The sequence below is a fragment of the Drosophila guanche genome, unplaced genomic scaffold, assembly GCF_900245975.1.
Source record: "Drosophila guanche unplaced genomic scaffold, DGUA_6, whole genome shotgun sequence".
Lineage (NCBI taxonomy): Eukaryota > Metazoa > Arthropoda > Insecta > Diptera > Drosophilidae > Drosophila > Drosophila guanche.
The window spans coordinates 952,784-970,394 of record NW_022995754.1 but is presented as its reverse complement, the minus strand read 5'-3'; the positions used below and the strand labels follow the sequence as shown (position 1 = coordinate 970,394).

Here is a 17,611-nt window from a genome sequence, read left to right as displayed (position 1 = left end):
CAGACATGCTAAATTGTTGAATAAATCAAATGAATCGACGATAATTGTGAACGGTAATTGGGGAATTAGTTTTGGGTCTGAACAGGGGGAATTATTTGAGGTCGAATAGGGGTAAATATTGAAGCTTAAATAGGGGTACATGTTAGTGGCGGAATACGGCGTAAAACAGATTCAGATTGGAATTGATTTGTACATGAAATTTGAGGACCAATCAAGTTGTAACTTTCCCATCCATTCCTTGTTGCCTTTGGCCATTGTCTGTGGCTGTGACACCACACCTGTGTGTGCTACCTGTGTGCCGCATGCCGCACCACTCGATTGAGTAACCCAACAAAAGGAAGCAAATACCACAGTTGCCCCACTCCTCCGGCCCGAGTTGGGCGCACTCTCGTTGGGCTTTTGTTGTGTGTGGGGCATGTTAATTGTGGCAGCAATCTTGGAGCTGCTGCTCCCACACACGTGTGCACCGCAATTCAATTACAACACTGGCAAAAGATACACGAGAAATGAGATACAGCAACAGAAAAAAAAAAACGCATAAAGAAACCACAGCAGACGGCAGCAGCAGCACCACCACCACGCCCGTGCGATGCGTCAAATGGTAGGCAGTAGTAGAGACACCAGCAACCAAAAGCAAGACCAAAACACCCAACATGTGGCAGGGGCAACAGCCTCCAGTTGGATTGCCTGTCTGCGCTTGCTTGCCTATTGGCTGCCTGCCCCACTGGCCCACTGGCAGTGCCACCACCGAATGGTGGCAGCCAGCAGCTGCGTTTTTGGCCAACTTACGCAACTTGCATTTGGTGCCCAGTTTTTGTTCAGCTGTTTTTTCTCCTTTTTGTCGATCAGTTTGCAAATTCGTAGACTCCACATTCGAGAGGTGATTAAGAGGGGGAGGCAGACATGTGGTACAAGGGGCAGACGGAAGGTTGAATGCTCATCAATTACCAATTTGTTGATCGTTAGATTCATTCGTTAATTAACTTGGCAATCAGAATGTGTTTTTTTCTTCTTCTCCTTCTCTCTCTTTTTCCATGGAATGCCTAACCCTCCATTGGGTGTATCTGTATCTGTATCTGTATCTTTTTTGGCTGCCATATCCGACTGTAACTGTCTGTGCGCGGTCTTAGTGCCTGCAGCTGCCTCATAAAATCTGAAATAGTGCTTGAAATTTGTTTAAATTTATCGCCGCATTTGGTCCGGGGAATTTCAAAGTATTTTTTAACTGTTTTTCCGTGGCTGCTGCTGCCGCTGCTGCATGTCTGTGGGTCAAAGGTTACCTGAACTAGTACTGGAACTACTCACTCACTCTCTCTCTCGTTCAGTCTGGGGCTCCCTTTGCCATGCTTTCATTGAACCACTTAACAGGCTTTTTAGCACTTGGCTGCATATTCATTAAATTGAATTTTCCAACCAGCCAGCGGCAGGCAAAGAGGCAGATTGGATGCCGGGGAGCAGAGTGTAGTGTAGAGTGGTGTCTGGAGTGGAGTCTGGGGTCTTCGGGGGAGGGAGATTCTGGTTCGGGTTCGGGACTCAAGTGGAAACACACACAGTTCAAAGTGTTGCCTTCACTTCCACCTCCACCTGCTGACGGTTAACCCAGTTAGCAAACAGCAAACACACACTTTTTGTTTGATGTCCCAGTTTTTTCCTTTTTTATCTCAGCTACCAAAAGGGTGCAAATGGTGGTTCTTCGGTGCAGGCAAAATATTAACAGGCCAAAACGACAGTCGACAGTCTATAGAATAGAGCTTTAAATGGGAACTATTTTGTGCACTGCATTTTTATAGGAGGTTCTTCTACAGATAAAGCTTGAATTTAAGTCATAGTTTTCCCCACATATTCCCCATGTGTGCCTAATCTTTCATTGATAATTTCACAATTCCTTGCAATTTCCAATTCCTCAAATCATTTCAACTATTTTATTGCTGCTCTGTTCCGGTCTTGCATTCCTTCGTTTCTAGATAACAAAAGTCTCCTCATTCCACACTCAATTGTAGCATATTTTATACCTTCGATTGCCATGTTATTTTTTTTAGGTGGATTGATCTGATCAGGTCTTCCTAGCCCATAAATTCTATGCATTTTCAGTTGGATTTTGCTCTCTCCTTTGATCATATTTTAGTTGCATTTTGTGGCTTTATTTCCATCGATTTTTCTTCTTTGTAGCTCTTCCATTTCCTTTTCCAGTCTTAACTATTCGGAGTGCTATCATGTGCTTATATGTGATTCCATTTCCTCATCCACACATGTTTTCCTCTCTCGCCGTTCGTTCATTCTGGAATTATTTTCTGGTGTTATCTCTAAGCGGAACAATCATATTACTCTCTGTGTCTCTGTCGCTTTTTCCCTGCTCTTCTCATCCTCTCTATATACGCTAGATTATTTCTTTCCTTTTTCCCTTTTTTCCTCAACTTTCTTGCAAAGTTTCAAGCGATTTCCATGCTCCAAAGTTGGGACAAAACTTGAAAAACATGTCCAAAAGTTTATTTTTTTTTGGACCAATTTTTACTGGGATTTAGCGGCACTTGACTGCATTTTTCCTCTCTTATAAAATGTCAAATTTCCGTCTCTCGAGTTTTATATTTACTTTTGCTTACTCCCTCTGCCCTGTCACCACCTCCTCCTCCCTTGCTCTTCCTCTCTCTATCTTTTTATTCTCTTATCACGCGGCACGCAGTGGAAAAAAAATGAATTTTTTCTGTCAACGTCAGCTGCGACTGCATTTTCTGTACCTTTTTTTTATGCCTTTGGCTTACAATTTTTTGCAACATTTTTCTGGGGCGTAGAAGGCAGCTTAGAGAGGGGTGCGAGGGGGTCTTGGGGCGTCGGACAATGCGTTTTGGCATCTTACGTATACGAATCACGATCCAAATCATTTTTTTCTGAGGGAATCTGAATACGATTATGAATATGAATATGAATGCGATTATGATTACGAGTGCGAGTATACATAAGTGTGTGTGTGTGTATGTTTAAATATGAGAATAATTTGCTGTCTGATTATGCAGTTTTTGTTTTCTGTCTTCCTATATGCATTATGCACATATAAATCTGCCTTTGTATTTGTGGGGCTCTCCTCTGTATGGATATAATTTCATCGAGTTGATTGTTTGCCTTTTGCTTTGATTTTAGTTGGGTTTTGTGTTGGAAATTGTAAACCATCTTTCAGGGAGTTGCCATAGGTAGGCAAATCCAAACCCTAATCGTGGGGACAGCTGCACTCCACTTCACAGAAGAGGGGCGAGCCCCAGAGCCAAGCCCCACCACTGCCACACGATGCCCATTCCATTCCGTTCCATTCCATTCTCCAATATGAAACGATCCGCGCTCCCCTTTTTGCTTCCCTCTCTTTGTTGACTTTACCTTTGAAAAGATTTTCACATTTGTTGTTTTTGTTGTGTTTGTTGATTATTTGTACAAATTCAGCGATTTCTTTGAGGAGAGGAGGAGGGAGAGTTTTTTGTTTTTGCTTTTGCTTTTCCATAAATATATGGCATATGCCTTTTTGGGTTTGTTTTCGGCTTTTGTTTATTTGTCTCTCTCTCTCTCTCTATCTCTATGTATTTGCTTTAAAGCTTTGTGGAGTGGGGCACTCTTCTCTCCGAAATGATTCACAAATATTTTTCCATAGTATTTTTATTGCCGCAATCAACCAATCGACCGACTCCATCGGTCTTTAAGTCTTTCATTTGGCCACCAAACTGATGACAAACAAACATTTCCTGCTAACCGAAACAAACACCGCACAACACCTGCAACATGCAACGTGCAACGTGCAACGTGCATGCCACTCCCATTTGCCTCCTTTTAATGGCCTGCCTAATCGATTTCTCCTCTCGCTCTCGACAATTTTCTGTGTCGTTTTTCAGGCTCCATTAGTGCATGTCATTAATTTGCGTAGTGAATCTGCCCGGTGTTGCACATTGCTGTTGCTGCATGCCACAACAGTTAGAATCAGCGATGCAACGATGTGGTCGCTGCTGCTGCTTGTTGCTGCTGCCAGAAGTTGCAAGATTTTAATGATGCTTCCAGGCAGTTTTTTAATAACATTTTGATCGAATCTTCACCAGCCACGGAGTAACGCCTTGTTTTGGTAATCAATAAATGAGGATTGAGTTGGGTAGCAACGAATATTGGGAATACTCACGGGAATTAGGAGGATGCAGAAATAGGAAGAGAAAAGAACCTTTGGAAAAAGAGAACACTCCTTGGAAAACAGCGACAATTCAATTATCTTGTAATAGAATATAGTCATATATCATATCATACAACAGAAGTGTGTGCTGTAAATGTAATCCCATTTATTTTAAAGATTTTCCTTACTCGAAATCCAAATTTAATCCATTAAGCCAAGTCCCCCACGAATATTCCCGCTTTGGCAAAGTGAAAGATGTAGAGTAAGACGATGACTAAAAGCCAACGGGCAAAGCATGTCTCGTAGACATTTTATAGATAGATAGTCAGATTGTCAGATAGATGGGTTAGATGGATGGTTTGTAGCGCATCATCAGGCATGACCGTCACATCGGCACATCGGCACATCGGCGGTGGCTATCGTCACTTAAATTGCTATCATCTCTCGTTAAGCATTCTGATTTATGGCTGGGAATGGGGCACCAACTGGAGAGACTGGGGGAGACGCTTTCTGCTCACTCACTCAATTAAAACTGTATTAAATGTAAAGTGACTTGAAAAGCGGCTTAAAGGCGACACGACAAGACAGGGACAGCGCCAGAAACAGCACCAGCCACAGGCCCAGAGCCAAAGCCATTCATTCTCTAGAGGATGCAGCATCTAATCGGAGCGTGGAACAGGGAGACAACCCGGCAACCGGTTGGTCAGGACAACTCAATTTCTTGTCTAAAAGCTTGGCTTAAACGGGCTTAGAGCAGGAGAGGAGTGCAGGGTACCTGTGGCATAAAAAACAATTTGCAAGTTTTTGATTAAAGTGGCAACTAATTGAAACTGCAGGTACACCGGGTAATTGTTTGGGGTTGGATGGAGATTGTTGAGGAATAAAAACAAAATAAATCTATAAAATGATGAATTGAAAAATGGCTAAATAATTTGAGAAAATTAAAGTTTCAGTGGAGAATATTAATTTCTTCAAGGGGAAAGTTTAGCACATTCTTTGCCTTTCGATTAGTCATCTTTCAGCCATTCCAAGGGGAAGAGCTAAAGTTTCTCCAGCTAGGGACTGAGTCCCTTGACTTTAGACGAGTTCTCTTTAATGTTCTTTGAGCAGAAAACAGGTTGAGATCATCCTCTAATGTAGCTCCTTTTTGCACTTCTCTTTCTACTTTGATTCCCGACTCTTAGTCACCTTTTAAAAGGTTCCAAACAAGCATGGATCTTCGCTGTAAATAATCTGCCTGCAGTTCCACCGCCCTCCCCCTCCGATTAGTCACTGTATCTGGTATCTGGCATTGGGAGTGAGAGAGAGAGAGAGACAGATACTCGTACTATTTGTGGGCTGATGTTTACCTTAAATACTTGACACTCTGATTGAGGAGCAGACATTACCACACTTGAGGTTGATGCCACCTCCATCAGCAGCAGCAGCAGCACCGGCAACCTTCTCCTTTCAGCCTGCACTCCAGACAGCGTCTCTGCTCCTGCTCCCCCTACTTCTCGTTTCCCCACTGTGAGTGCCTTCTATTGTTTGATTTCATTGAAAGTCTAGTTGCTATATATTGTTGTGCCTGTAGACTGTTGGCTGTTGGCTGTTGGCTATGGCTTTTGTTTAAATAATCACTTTTCATGCGTCGCAGTTTGTTGTCGCTGCCTCCGTCTGTGGGGTGCAGTGGCTGTGGCAGCCGCCTTCATGGCCATCAGTAACGTCATCGACATCAACATCAACATCAACATCGGCAATCGTTGGGGTCTCTGTGTGGTCTCTGGAAGTGCATTAAACAGCCTTCAATGCCGCAGTAATAAAACGTTTTAAAAGCAATGAAAAATACACACCATGCCCATGCCCGTGCCCATGCCCATGCCTCCCACATTTGACCTCGATCTTTGGCCCCCACAAAAGATTAAACCAAAAGCTTAAACAAAGACTCAACTTTCTTCATCTGCTTGCAGGGCCGTCACACAAAGACTGGACAACTGGCTGCCATAAAGGTGATGGATGTCACCGAGGACGAGGAGGAGGAGATCAAGCTGGAGATCAATGTGTTGAAGAAATACTCAAATCATCGCAACATTGCCACCTACTATGGGGCGTTCATTAAGAAGTCGCCGCCCGGCAAGGACGATCAGCTGTGGCTGGTGATGGAGTACTGTGGCGCTGGCTCTGTCACGGATCTGGTGAAATCCACCAAGGGACAGAGCCTCAAGGAGGAGTGGATCGCCTACATATGCCGCGAGATACTGCGCGGCCTGAGCTACTTGCATTCGAACAAAGTCATCCATCGGGACATCAAGGGCCAGAATGTTCTGCTCACAGACAATGCAGAGGTGAAGCTGGTGGACTTTGGTGTCTCCGCGCAGCTGGATCGCACGATAGGCAGAAGGAATACATTCATTGGTGAGTCATACCCTGGACTCTCTGTGGGATTAAACCTGACTCTCTGTGCTGTCTACAGGTACTCCCTATTGGATGGCACCGGAGGTCATTGCCTGCGACGAGAATCCCGATGCCACATACGACAATCGCTCGGATCTGTGGTCGCTCGGGATCACTGCCTTGGAGATGGCTGAGTCACAGCCGCCGCTGTGCGATCTGCATCCGATGCGCGCCCTCTTCTTGATTCCACGCAACTCACCGCCGCGCCTCAAATCGAAGAAATGGTCCAAGAAATTCCACGGATTCATTGACACGGTGTTGGGTGAGTCACGAAACCAACTGAAAGGCAACTCCCAGGCTAATCCTTTGGCACTCTTTAACGTTTACAGTGAAGGACTACCATCAGCGGCCTTATACCGAGAATCTGCTGAAGCATGGCTTCATCAAGGATCAGCCGACGGACCGACAGGTGCGCATCCAGCTGAAGGACCACATCGATCGCTGCAAGAAGCGCAAGCAGGAGAAGGAGCGCGAGGACTATCGCTACTCGGGCAGCGACAACGACGACGATGAGCCGCAGCTGGCGGGCGAGCATAGCTCCATTGTCCAGGCCCCGGGCGGCGACACCTTGCGCCGCAACTTCCAGCAGATCCAGGAGGGTCGTCTCGCGGCCGAGCAGCAGCAGCAGCACCACCAGCTGATGGCCCACGCCCATGCGCAGGCAGCGGCCGATCATGCTGCCGCCCAGGCGCAGTTGCACCAGCAACAGCAGCGACAGGCAGCCGCAGCGGCGGCAGCAGCCGAGGCCCACGTGGCAGCGGCATTTGCAGCGCAACAGGCACAGGCGCAGGCAGCGGCAGCCGCACAACAACAGCAGCAGCAGCAGCAACAACAACAACAGCAGCAGCAGCAGGCACAGGCGCAGCAGCCGCAGGCAAATCGACAGCAGAAACCGCCATCGGTAGGAGCAGCCAGAGCCCACAGTATAACCTCGATTTAATCTCTCTCTCTCTCTCTTGTTTGGTTTGTGCAGCGTCAGCAGATCGAGGAGCCAGGTCCGCCGGCAAGGCCACAAATCCCACAGCGTCTGATTGTGGTGCCAGATCCACCGCATGCCAATCGGCCATTGCCACCGACCCCGAAGTGTGGCGGAGGAGGAGGAGGAGGCGATCAGCCAACGGGTCAGACGCCACAGCAGCAGCAGCGCAATTCGCAGAATAACTTCAAGCCATCGGTGCGTATCGGTAGAGTGCGATTAACGCAGGGAAACTCTGAGAGAAGCTGCTGATAAGCAGCAGCAAGCGGGAGCCCCACCCCATCCCTGATAGATCTGCTTCCAGAGCAATGACTCTAGCAAAAAGAAGAGCTTTAGAGCTCCTCCCTTTCATGTATCTGCATCTGCATCTGCATCTGCATATCACCCTCCCCCGCCCCGTAATGTTGCGTCCTCCCATTCAGAAGTAGTTTCGATCTTTTTATGTTTCTATCGCTATCATAAGTAATCCCCGAATATTTCGTATTCTTCTTTTATTTTCATGTACAAATATGCAATCTATATATGAATATATCTCTCCATCGATTTATGATTTATGCTCATCAATATTTAACCCCGTTGTCCCCCCGTTGCCCGTTGCCCGTTGCCGTCGCTCGTATCGTAAATCCAACGTATGATTTTCCAACACACAACAACCAAATACACACGAAACACACAACAACAACAGTTACCACCAAGGAGACCTGAGGTATGTCTGTCCAACGATTTTCAGTTGAGGAAGCTGCCAGCGCTGAGCCGCCGCCTGTTTCGCATTTGTTCTTTTTCTTTTGTTTTCTGTTTTTACGTTTAACTGCTTGAATTTTTCCTATATATAAATTATAGTGTACATTTCCATTGATGTGTGAAGTGCGTTGGAGAACCTGGAGTTTGGGAAATCAATTTGTTGAAAATTACAACATTTATTTTTTTATTCCACTCTCCAAAGTTCTGCAACACACTTCACATAATGATTGTTTTCCATCCATCTGTAAAACCCTCAATCCTCGAACCCCGTTTTGAAATCACATTCAAAATTAATCGAAAACTAGATGGAGGTACACAAAACACTCGTAACCCACCCGTAATTCCCCCCCCAAAAACAAAACAAACAAACACTTTTGCACGTGCCACTAACACCACCCACAAATCGTAACAAATTGAAACGAAAATCAACCAAAAACTAATCCTTAAAGTAGCAGAGAATGGAGTTGACTTTCAACTAACTTTGAACAGAGTTTTCTCCGTCATTGTAAGCCACAACTAATGATCTAAGGATCCACTAACGAAGCTTTCTAACCGAATACTGTTCCATTTATGCAATAATTAAAGGCTATAGAACGGAAGATAATGAGTTCGTAAGCTGTATAATTCCTCTACTGATTTTCCTGCATCTGAAGCTAAATTTCTAACAGAATCTTTGTGCCTGTAAATTCCTAAAAATTTCTAACCCAATCTCGAAACTCTGTAACCCAATAATCTGTTCTGTCGTGCAAGAAGTTTTTGCCAGTTTTCTGTATCTATAAGAAAGAAACTCTTATGCTGAAGGAAAATCAATCTAATTCTCAATTATATTTCGTTCCCCCATTCCCCCCAATACGATAAACAAACAAAAAACTGTGGTATCATGTGCAAACTACACACAACACACACAAACACACAACACACAACACACATGAAAATCCTCCAAACAAAACCGAAAACAAACGAAACAAAACCAAACAAATGTACTATATAAAACTGTAGGATCATTTGGATGTGTTAGCAGCACAATTAAATGAATTGGGCGTGGTCTCCTCTCAACAGCCGCAGCCACAGACAGCAGCAGCTGGAGCCGGAGCCGGAGGTGCAGCCGGTGCAGGGGTACAGCAGCAGGCGGCCCAACCGGAGGCGCCACCACGCAGCAATCGGGGGTCTGGGTCCGCCTCGGGTGGCGGCGGCGGCGGCATAGGATCATCCGCATCGAAGCCAGCCGCCGTGCTGCCACAGCAGTCCAACAATCATCTGGGACAGCCCGTGAATCCGTTGGATCCATTGGACAGCAGCGATTCGGACAGCGAGCCGGATGAGCCAAACGATCGTGCCCGAAACGATGGCACACTGTTGGCCAGCGATCCGCCCAAGCCACTGTAAGTACCACACACACACACACACAAAGAAGGGGGCGTGAAAGAGTAAAGCAAGAAGAAGAAGCCATTCGAAAGTAGATCACGTATCAATCATCTGTCTCTCTCTCTCTCTCTCTATATACTAACCCAAACTTCACAACATTCTTGTCTCTCACTTGTTTAAACGATCCATTTTACACCCGCAACACCCTGAACCGATCCTGATTGAAACCAACCAAAAATCGTACCAAAAACCACCTCCAACATACTCCCAATACAATCCATGACAATCCTTTATCAATCCACCAAAAACTCCTCACACTAAAATCCCACCTGAAATCCCTTTTCCCCATCCCACTCATTTTCATTCATCAACCGAAACGATTTGCCGCCCCTTTTTTGTTGTTTTTCGTTTGGTTTTCCGTTTTGTTCAGACCCGAATTTTCATATAGGCCTGGTCTGGGACCCGTCTCCGAGGACGGCAATACGACAACGCCCCTTGGCAGCCATGGAAGCGGAGGACCACCCAATCGGCCACTGCCACCAACGCCCGATGACGATGATCAGGCAGGAGATCGTACGCTGATCATGAAGCGCGTAAGTACTTTTAGAATAAGTTTAGAAAATGCCGAGAAAACCGATCTATACTTTCTTTATTTCTACATATATATACGATAAATCGAGTACGATTCTTTCGTTTTAGTTTAGTTTTTAGTTTCGTATTGATTTAAATGAGATGAACACGAATATCGGGGGTGAAGTCAGTGGAAGATATAGGCCAGGCCCCGCCCCGCCCCGAGTCGCTTATGCGATTGTACAAATTGTAAACTAAATAGCTTTTGTAGGGTTAAAGGAACAACCTAATCAATATAAACAATCCAAAAACGAATCAATTAAGCGTAATATAAATCTAAGTTTTTTTCCCGACATTTGGTTGCGGTTTCCCCTTTCCTTTTTTAGAGCAAACTTTTATTATTTTCATTTAAGATTTAGCTTAAAATATATTTCTTCTATTTACTAAATTTTGATCAGAAATATAATATTTAATTTTTAATTAATATTTTCCATATACTTTTTTGAGTAAAACAAAACAAAAAACAGTGTGAAATCTTTTTCGTGAATTATTCTTTTGAAGCAAACATTTTTGATTCCTCTTTTTCTGTGTGTGTGTAAAAGTATTTATTTATTTATCGACTGAGCAAATAATGTGTGATGTTTGCATCCATGAAATAATGTATCTGTATCTATACATAACTATCTATATATCTACATTATATGCACTGGTGCGTATCGAATGTTTTACACCGATCGAAGCAACTCGTCGAATGTTGTAAATATGAATAGCAAAAATAATTGATTGCACCCCGATAAAATATATCACTCACACATACACACTCGCATAAACATACATATAAATATATATACGATACGATAGCCACTTCCATTATGTGTAGAATGGAGTGAGAAAGATGAAGGAGAATTCATGAAAAATGTTCCATGCTGTTGTGGTGGGTTGGGTGGGGAATCCATTGCAAATCCCCTCCCCCTTTAGATCTTTAATTCGCCTCTAAGTATGCAACAACAACAGAGAGGCAAAACAAAAGCGAAAATACCTAACACACAAATTCTTCTCTTGCGCTGCCTACTTACAACAACAACAACAACAACAAACACCAACAACAACTACTACTCCTACCCGAACCAACCCCCCTCGATCCATGCAACAAACACTCAAACAAAAACCTCGCAACAGAAACTCGAACAGAATATAAATCGCCTGCAAAAGTCAGCATCCGCTGCCGCTGTGCCACGCAAGGAGGAGGCAAAGCTGCTCAGGGACTGGGACTTTGATCGATTCTTTCCAAAGAGCACCAGCAATGGAGCAGCAGCAGCTGCAGCACGTGCCAGTGGCAGAGCCAGCGGCAGCAGTGGCAGTGGAAGTGGAAGTGGAAGCAGTGGCAGCCCCACAGCGACGGCCAGCCTCAGTCGCAGCTCGCAGCAGAGCACCCTCAAGGTGGAGACGAAGCTGCAGAGGGCCAGTGTGGCGGAGGCCATTACCAGGCCAGTGCCCAGGGGCTATCAGCCGCTAAAGGGTGCCACAAGTATTGATAAGAAAAGAGCAACTCCCGCAACTCCCACAACTGCCGCAACTGGAGCCGCTAGCAGCACTTCGATGTCGCAGCACAAACGCCAGGAGTCGGACTCCAAGCTGCCGATGAACTTTGTGCGCGGCTTTCGGCGAGAGAACTCGGACTTTTTCCCGCTAACCAAACGCCACTCTGCAGTGCTGAGTGGCACCACCAGCAGCAACAACAGCAGCAGCAGCAACAGCGGCGGCACAGCCTCCACGCAGCAGCTGCAGTCGCCACAAATGGTTCAAATCAACCAGAGAGCCAGTGCCATGTACCAAAGGAACAGCATTTACAACAGCAGTGCCACAGCCAGTGGCAGCAGCAAGAGCAAGATCACCAGCTCCTCTCCAGCAGCAGCAGCAGGAGGAGCAGCAGGAGCAGGAGCAGGAGCAGTGGCTGGCAAGTCGGGAGCAGGAACTCCTGCAACTCCTGCCATCAAGTCAAGCTGGGCTAATCTTGATTTCTTGCGTCCGCGTCGCGAAAAGACTGAATCCGTCATTGTGTTGCAGAATGCTGCATCTCGAGCCCATCAGCAGCAGCAGCAGCAGGCGCAGGCGCAACAGTTGCAGCAACAGCAACAACAACAGCAGCAGCAGCAGGTAAACGTTCTCAGCTCGCACAAAAAAAAAAAACAAACAACAACTTCAACAATCAACCTTCAGAAGAGGCAAACAAACATTTATTCGAAAAGCTGCTACACCACAAAAAAAGAAAGAAAAAAGAAAAAAGAAACCAAAAGCATAAATCGTTCGTTCTTCCATTCCAATTGTGTTTTGTCTTGGCGCCAGAAATGTTAATGTAAACGTAAACCAAACCCAAACTACTTTTAAAACAGAAAACAAAACAGCAACAAAAAATGTTTGAAATTTACCATCCATCGCTCGCTCGCTTTCTCCCATATACTCACCAAACACACCACACACTCGACACACACCACACCAACGGGCTCGAACACGCTGCCACTCTCGTATTGTTAATAACATTTGCACTAACAGCCTCGTAAATAACACTCGAAACACACACACAACAAACTCGCATATGTTCCTAATCCAAATGGGTAATGGCTATACCCTTGCAGATTTAATTCCATTCATTAATTCTGTTCCGCTGAAGGACTGAGAAACATTCTTGCATAGAAAACAGACGGACATACGAACGGACATTCTTACTCTCAAATTTTGTGTGTTAGCTTTGCACTTTTCCAACTTGACAAAGACCATCCAAAGGAGCGAACACAGCGCAGCTATGACAAACCTACCGAGGTGCACTGCTGCATTACGCGCGACACTCATAAGTAAAAGGAACTTGCGTAAAACCCTCTGCAAGGGGTATAATGGAGCAAAACTCAACTCGCATTGTGTGTTCACATATTGTTGGCTTATATTTATCTCGTATCTTTTCATTGCTTGCGCATGTTTTGGTTTTTATTTGATTTATTTTGGAATATTTCATGCATTTTTCATTTGTATGGATCATTGTAAGATTTAAGCTACATCCCCAGGAATCATAATTAAGTCTCTAATCCTCTAATACTAAGCTGATTGTGGGCCAATGTGCAACTAACAAATGCTAGTCGATTGCTTTCTAACTTAACAAAGAAGCAAAATTATCGAATGCTAATGAGATGTGATCCAATTAATGGAATACTCGTAGTGCAGGTTGAAGCCTTTTCTCTACTGGATTCTATTTGAAATCTTTGATAAAACTAGTAAATAACCGGAAATCCATAGATATGCTAGTTTGTGGGGGGTTTTATGTGGTTTTAGTTGCAATTTGTTGAGGGTAAAAATATATATTCGATGGATTAGTGTGTGTTAGAGATGATCAAAGGTTATAGAACATTATCATCAATGCCATGTATATGTTCTATAATCTTTGCTTAAAGTTAGCTCTACAGATAACATTTATATGGTAGCAAGCCAGTTTTAACTATGTAAATTACTCTGCTGTTGTGCTCTGCTCTCTGTGTTTAATCATCTTGAACAAAGCCAAAACTCTACTGCTTAATGCCTCAAAATTGTTTTAAAGCTTTTCTGTGCAAAGACGAAACTGGAAAAAAATAATATAAAATCAATGAAAAGTTTGCTGGTTTGGTAAATGAATGAAGAGTTAATTAAGAAATGAAACTATATTCCTATTTGATATGTGCCCAGGAATATTGTTCTTGCAACTTGAGCAACGTTTGCCTGCTGAGTGCCGAGCGGAATGTGTGTTGCTGCCCCCAGTCCACGTAGTTTAAGTGCTTTACATGTCTAGCTTTAAAACAATTTTGAAACCATATCCAAAGTGAGAGAGAGGGATACATAAATGTTTAGATTGTAAGCCTATACCATATAGTACACGCACACCCCCTTCCCGCACACACACACACTCTCTCCGTTCGACCATATCTCTATATCCATTCGAGGCTTTCGTAGTAGAAGGGGACATATCCACCATAATATCCGTAGGCGACCTTCAGTGTCTCTCATTGGCATTCATTTATTTTGTGCTGCTACGTTCTACGTTTTTTTTGTTTTGATTCATTTGTTGTTTTTTTTCTTATATCTGTTCGTTACTCCTCCCACTCAAACTATCTCTGTCTATCAATCTGTTTACCCTGCCAAACATTCTCTCTATAACCCACCATCCCACTACTTAATTTCATTTTCAATTTCTATGCGAATACCCCCTCAAAGTGTGTGTTCTCTTCTCTATACTAAACTATTTTTGATGCATCTTTCCGTTCCATTAGAATCGCGGAGTTGGCGGCGGAGGAGGCAGCGGCGGCGGCGGTGGCAGCAGCGGAGTTGCAGCCGATGGCAGCGTTTTGGGTACACCCGGCACCCGGACCAGCAGCGTACTGCCCGATCTTCTTAGCCAGGCATCGCCGGCCACACCGCCACGCCATGACAAGTCATCCAGTGAGGAGGTGAGTAATACCAAAAAAAGAATCACTCATCACATATGGGCATCATACTTTTTGTGTGTTCTACCACCTCGTTGTACTCTTTGTTTTAATCGATTATTTCATTGTGTTTGTAACCTTTGTGAGTCTCCTTGCCTTATTTATTATTACTTGTCTCAATGTCGCTCAATTTGTGTTCCGAATCGTCGAGATCCATTTGCCAAATCAAGTCATTCGCAATGTCTTTGTCATCAAGATGGAAATCGTTTTTGAGAACAAATTACTTCCGATTAGATTGGGAATAATCAGTATTAGTCATTCAATTAAAGCGAAAGTTGGGGACTGACATGAGGGATTTCGTATACTAACACGGGAGATAGCAATCGTTATAAAGTTCCGAGTTTTTGCACTTCCATTGAGGCATATCCGTACCGCACAGTGGTTCGATTACCTACTAACATGTGACCTCAAAGCGATATTTATTTTTGTTAGTATTCCCTTCCCATTTTCGTTTATCATTTTGTGATCCTTAAACATAACACCCACCAAAAAAATACCCATGTATGTTACTAATCCTCAAAACCAAAGGAAGAGAACAACAACATCCTTAGCATAAAACATTTCTTTGACGTGGGAGCAAAGTTTCATTATGAAGAGAGTGTAAAACAATGAATTGGTCGACAAATTGTTTAGAAAAAATTACTTAAAAGTATATTTGCATGAAGCATGTTATTAAAAATTAGTCAAATCAAAATTAAACCCACTGAAAAATTACAAAAAAATGAATACTCTATTTAACCCAGAAAATTTGAAAAGAGAAAAAAAAGAACACAATGTTTAAACAAATTTCTTCTTCTTAATTGTGCTTTGTCTTTCCGCAACGTTTGAGCTGATGGCCACTACGATATATTCTAACCAATTACAAATCAATTACCAATCAAATACCAAACAAACAAAACATTACAATAGTAAGTATATGAATAAACAAAACACAAACAAAACCAAACAATACAAAAACCCCTAAAAAAACAAACAAAAACCAATACAAAGAGCATAGCCTCTAGCTCCAAAACAAAATACTCTTCTTTTGTATAATTTTACTCTCTTTACTGCCAAACATATTTGCCACCAAACAAAAATCAAGAAAATACTTTTGTGTATAGCTTATCGACAAACCATTTTCACAATGTGCCACATTCCCCTCTGTTTGTGTACCTTTTAAGTTCTTTCAAATGGCAAAAGGGAAATCCCCACCACCCATACAATTATCTGCACTCTAGGAATGCGTTTCAGTTAAAGTTACAGTTACTCCTCTCTCCCGCTCTCTCTCTCTATCTCTTCTCTGTACATACAATGCCATCATTTTTCGATATCAATTTCACGTTTTATTTTTCACCAGTGCAGTGCTGTATGTGGCCCACTGTGCGAGCCTCACTGTCACTAACATTTCGTCACACATACCCAAAAATCTACAGGAGCAAATATATACTCCAGAAGATTTTTATTTTTTGTACACACACACACACACACACACACACACACACATAAAAATACACACACTACAACATAAATAGGTGCAATATTTTATGTACCATTGGCCTCTGGGGAAAGACTAAACACATATAAATTCTACATCAATTGTTGTATTATATTTAATTTAACATTTTCACAAACTTTTAACCAGAATGAGATTCCCTATTCCCTTTTGTTGGCTATAGTTTTTCAATTATTAGTTAGTTTAAGCATCCCTTAACCCACACCCACACCTATTGTAATGCACTCTACACACACACACAACACCTACCCTACCCAAAGCATGTTGTAATTTATTTAATAAACTTTATCCTTTGTTTTTACATCTCCAAACTAATTTGTAATTTTTTCTTTGCACTTTTTCTATTTTTCTTTTTCTCTATATAATTACCAATAAAACAAATACAAAAAAAATACAAAAACCAATCCAATATAAACAAATCAAAATAATCGTTAATCGTGAATCGAAAATCGTATATCGTATATCGATATCAATATCACGCAGTATCAAGCGGCCATCAGTTCATCCGTGCATTCCACGCCATCGAAATCGTTTATCGCTAGCAGCGGCAGCGGCAGCGCCAGCGCCAACGGAGCCGCAATCAGTGGCCACGGCCTTGGTGGTGGTAGCGTCGTCGGTGGTGTGATTATTAGCAGCAGCACCAATAATTCACCACAGTCGACGATATCGCTTGCCTCGTCCTCGTCGAATTCGCGACAGAACTCGCCAAAGAATTCGATCAGTAAGACGCGTTCCACCAGCAGTATTACTAATTTATTGCACAAATCTGCTTCTTCCTCCTCTGCGAACATCCACCACCTGACGCCCTGCTCTTCGACGTCTTCATCGAATGCGAATGCATCGTTGAGCGCCCTCTTGCCACCCCACGCGTACGCGCTGCAACAGAAACAACGCAGTTTCCTTACCTTCGGTTTCGGGGCCGGCGGCTCCGGCCCGTCGCGTCGTGAGTCGCACGTGAATGTCAATGTGACGCCCACCTCCCACGAGGCGGCCAACGATACGCCCGAGATTCGTAAGTATAAGAAGCGCTTCAATTCGGAGATACTCTGTGCGGCGCTATGGGGCGTCAATCTGCTGATTGGCACAGAGAATGGCCTAATGCTGCTCGATCGTTCCGGCCAGGGGAAGGTAAGTCACACATCATTGTAAAACTCTTAGTAAATATAAACTAACTTTGCTTTTATTTACAGGTCTATCAACTCATCTCAAGACGCCGCTTCCAGCAAATGGAAGTGCTAGAGGGTCAAAACATATTGGTTACCATATCCGGCAAGAAGAATCGCGTGCGTGTCTACTACTTGTCCTGGCTCAAGTCGAAAATCTTGCGCACCGATGGACTCTCCGATGTGAGTTTCAACGAGAGTGCAAGCCCTTGAATTTGTGTACTC

The 17,611-nt window shown here is 43.7% G+C and overlaps 1 protein-coding gene across 13 annotated transcripts in view; it reads left to right on the top strand.

Moving 5' to 3' along the window:
- LOC117589110 (serine/threonine-protein kinase mig-15) overlaps positions 1–17,611 on the top strand; it is a 34,457-nt gene that overhangs the window by 14,482 nt on the left and 2,364 nt on the right. For 3 of the 13 annotated variants that reach the window (XM_034280775.1, XM_034280774.1, XM_034280773.1), the window contains exons 4-14: positions 6,088–6,532; positions 6,591–6,833; positions 6,901–7,472; positions 7,545–7,745; positions 8,233–8,253; positions 9,288–9,670; positions 10,084–10,246; positions 11,403–12,380; positions 14,516–14,692; positions 16,707–17,351; positions 17,414–17,569. In XM_034280775.1, the coding sequence (XP_034136666.1) occupies positions 6,088–6,532; positions 6,591–6,833; positions 6,901–7,472; positions 7,545–7,745; positions 8,233–8,253; positions 9,288–9,670; positions 10,084–10,246; positions 11,403–12,380; positions 14,516–14,692; positions 16,707–17,351; positions 17,414–17,569 (3,984 nt within the window). The remainder of the gene's footprint in view (positions 1–6,087; positions 6,533–6,590; positions 6,834–6,900; positions 7,473–7,544; positions 7,746–8,232; positions 8,254–9,287; positions 9,671–10,083; positions 10,247–11,402; positions 12,381–14,515; positions 14,693–16,706; positions 17,352–17,413; positions 17,570–17,611) is intronic. The other 10 variants (XM_034280778.1, XM_034280777.1, XM_034280781.1 and 7 more) reach the window with 10 other exon arrangements.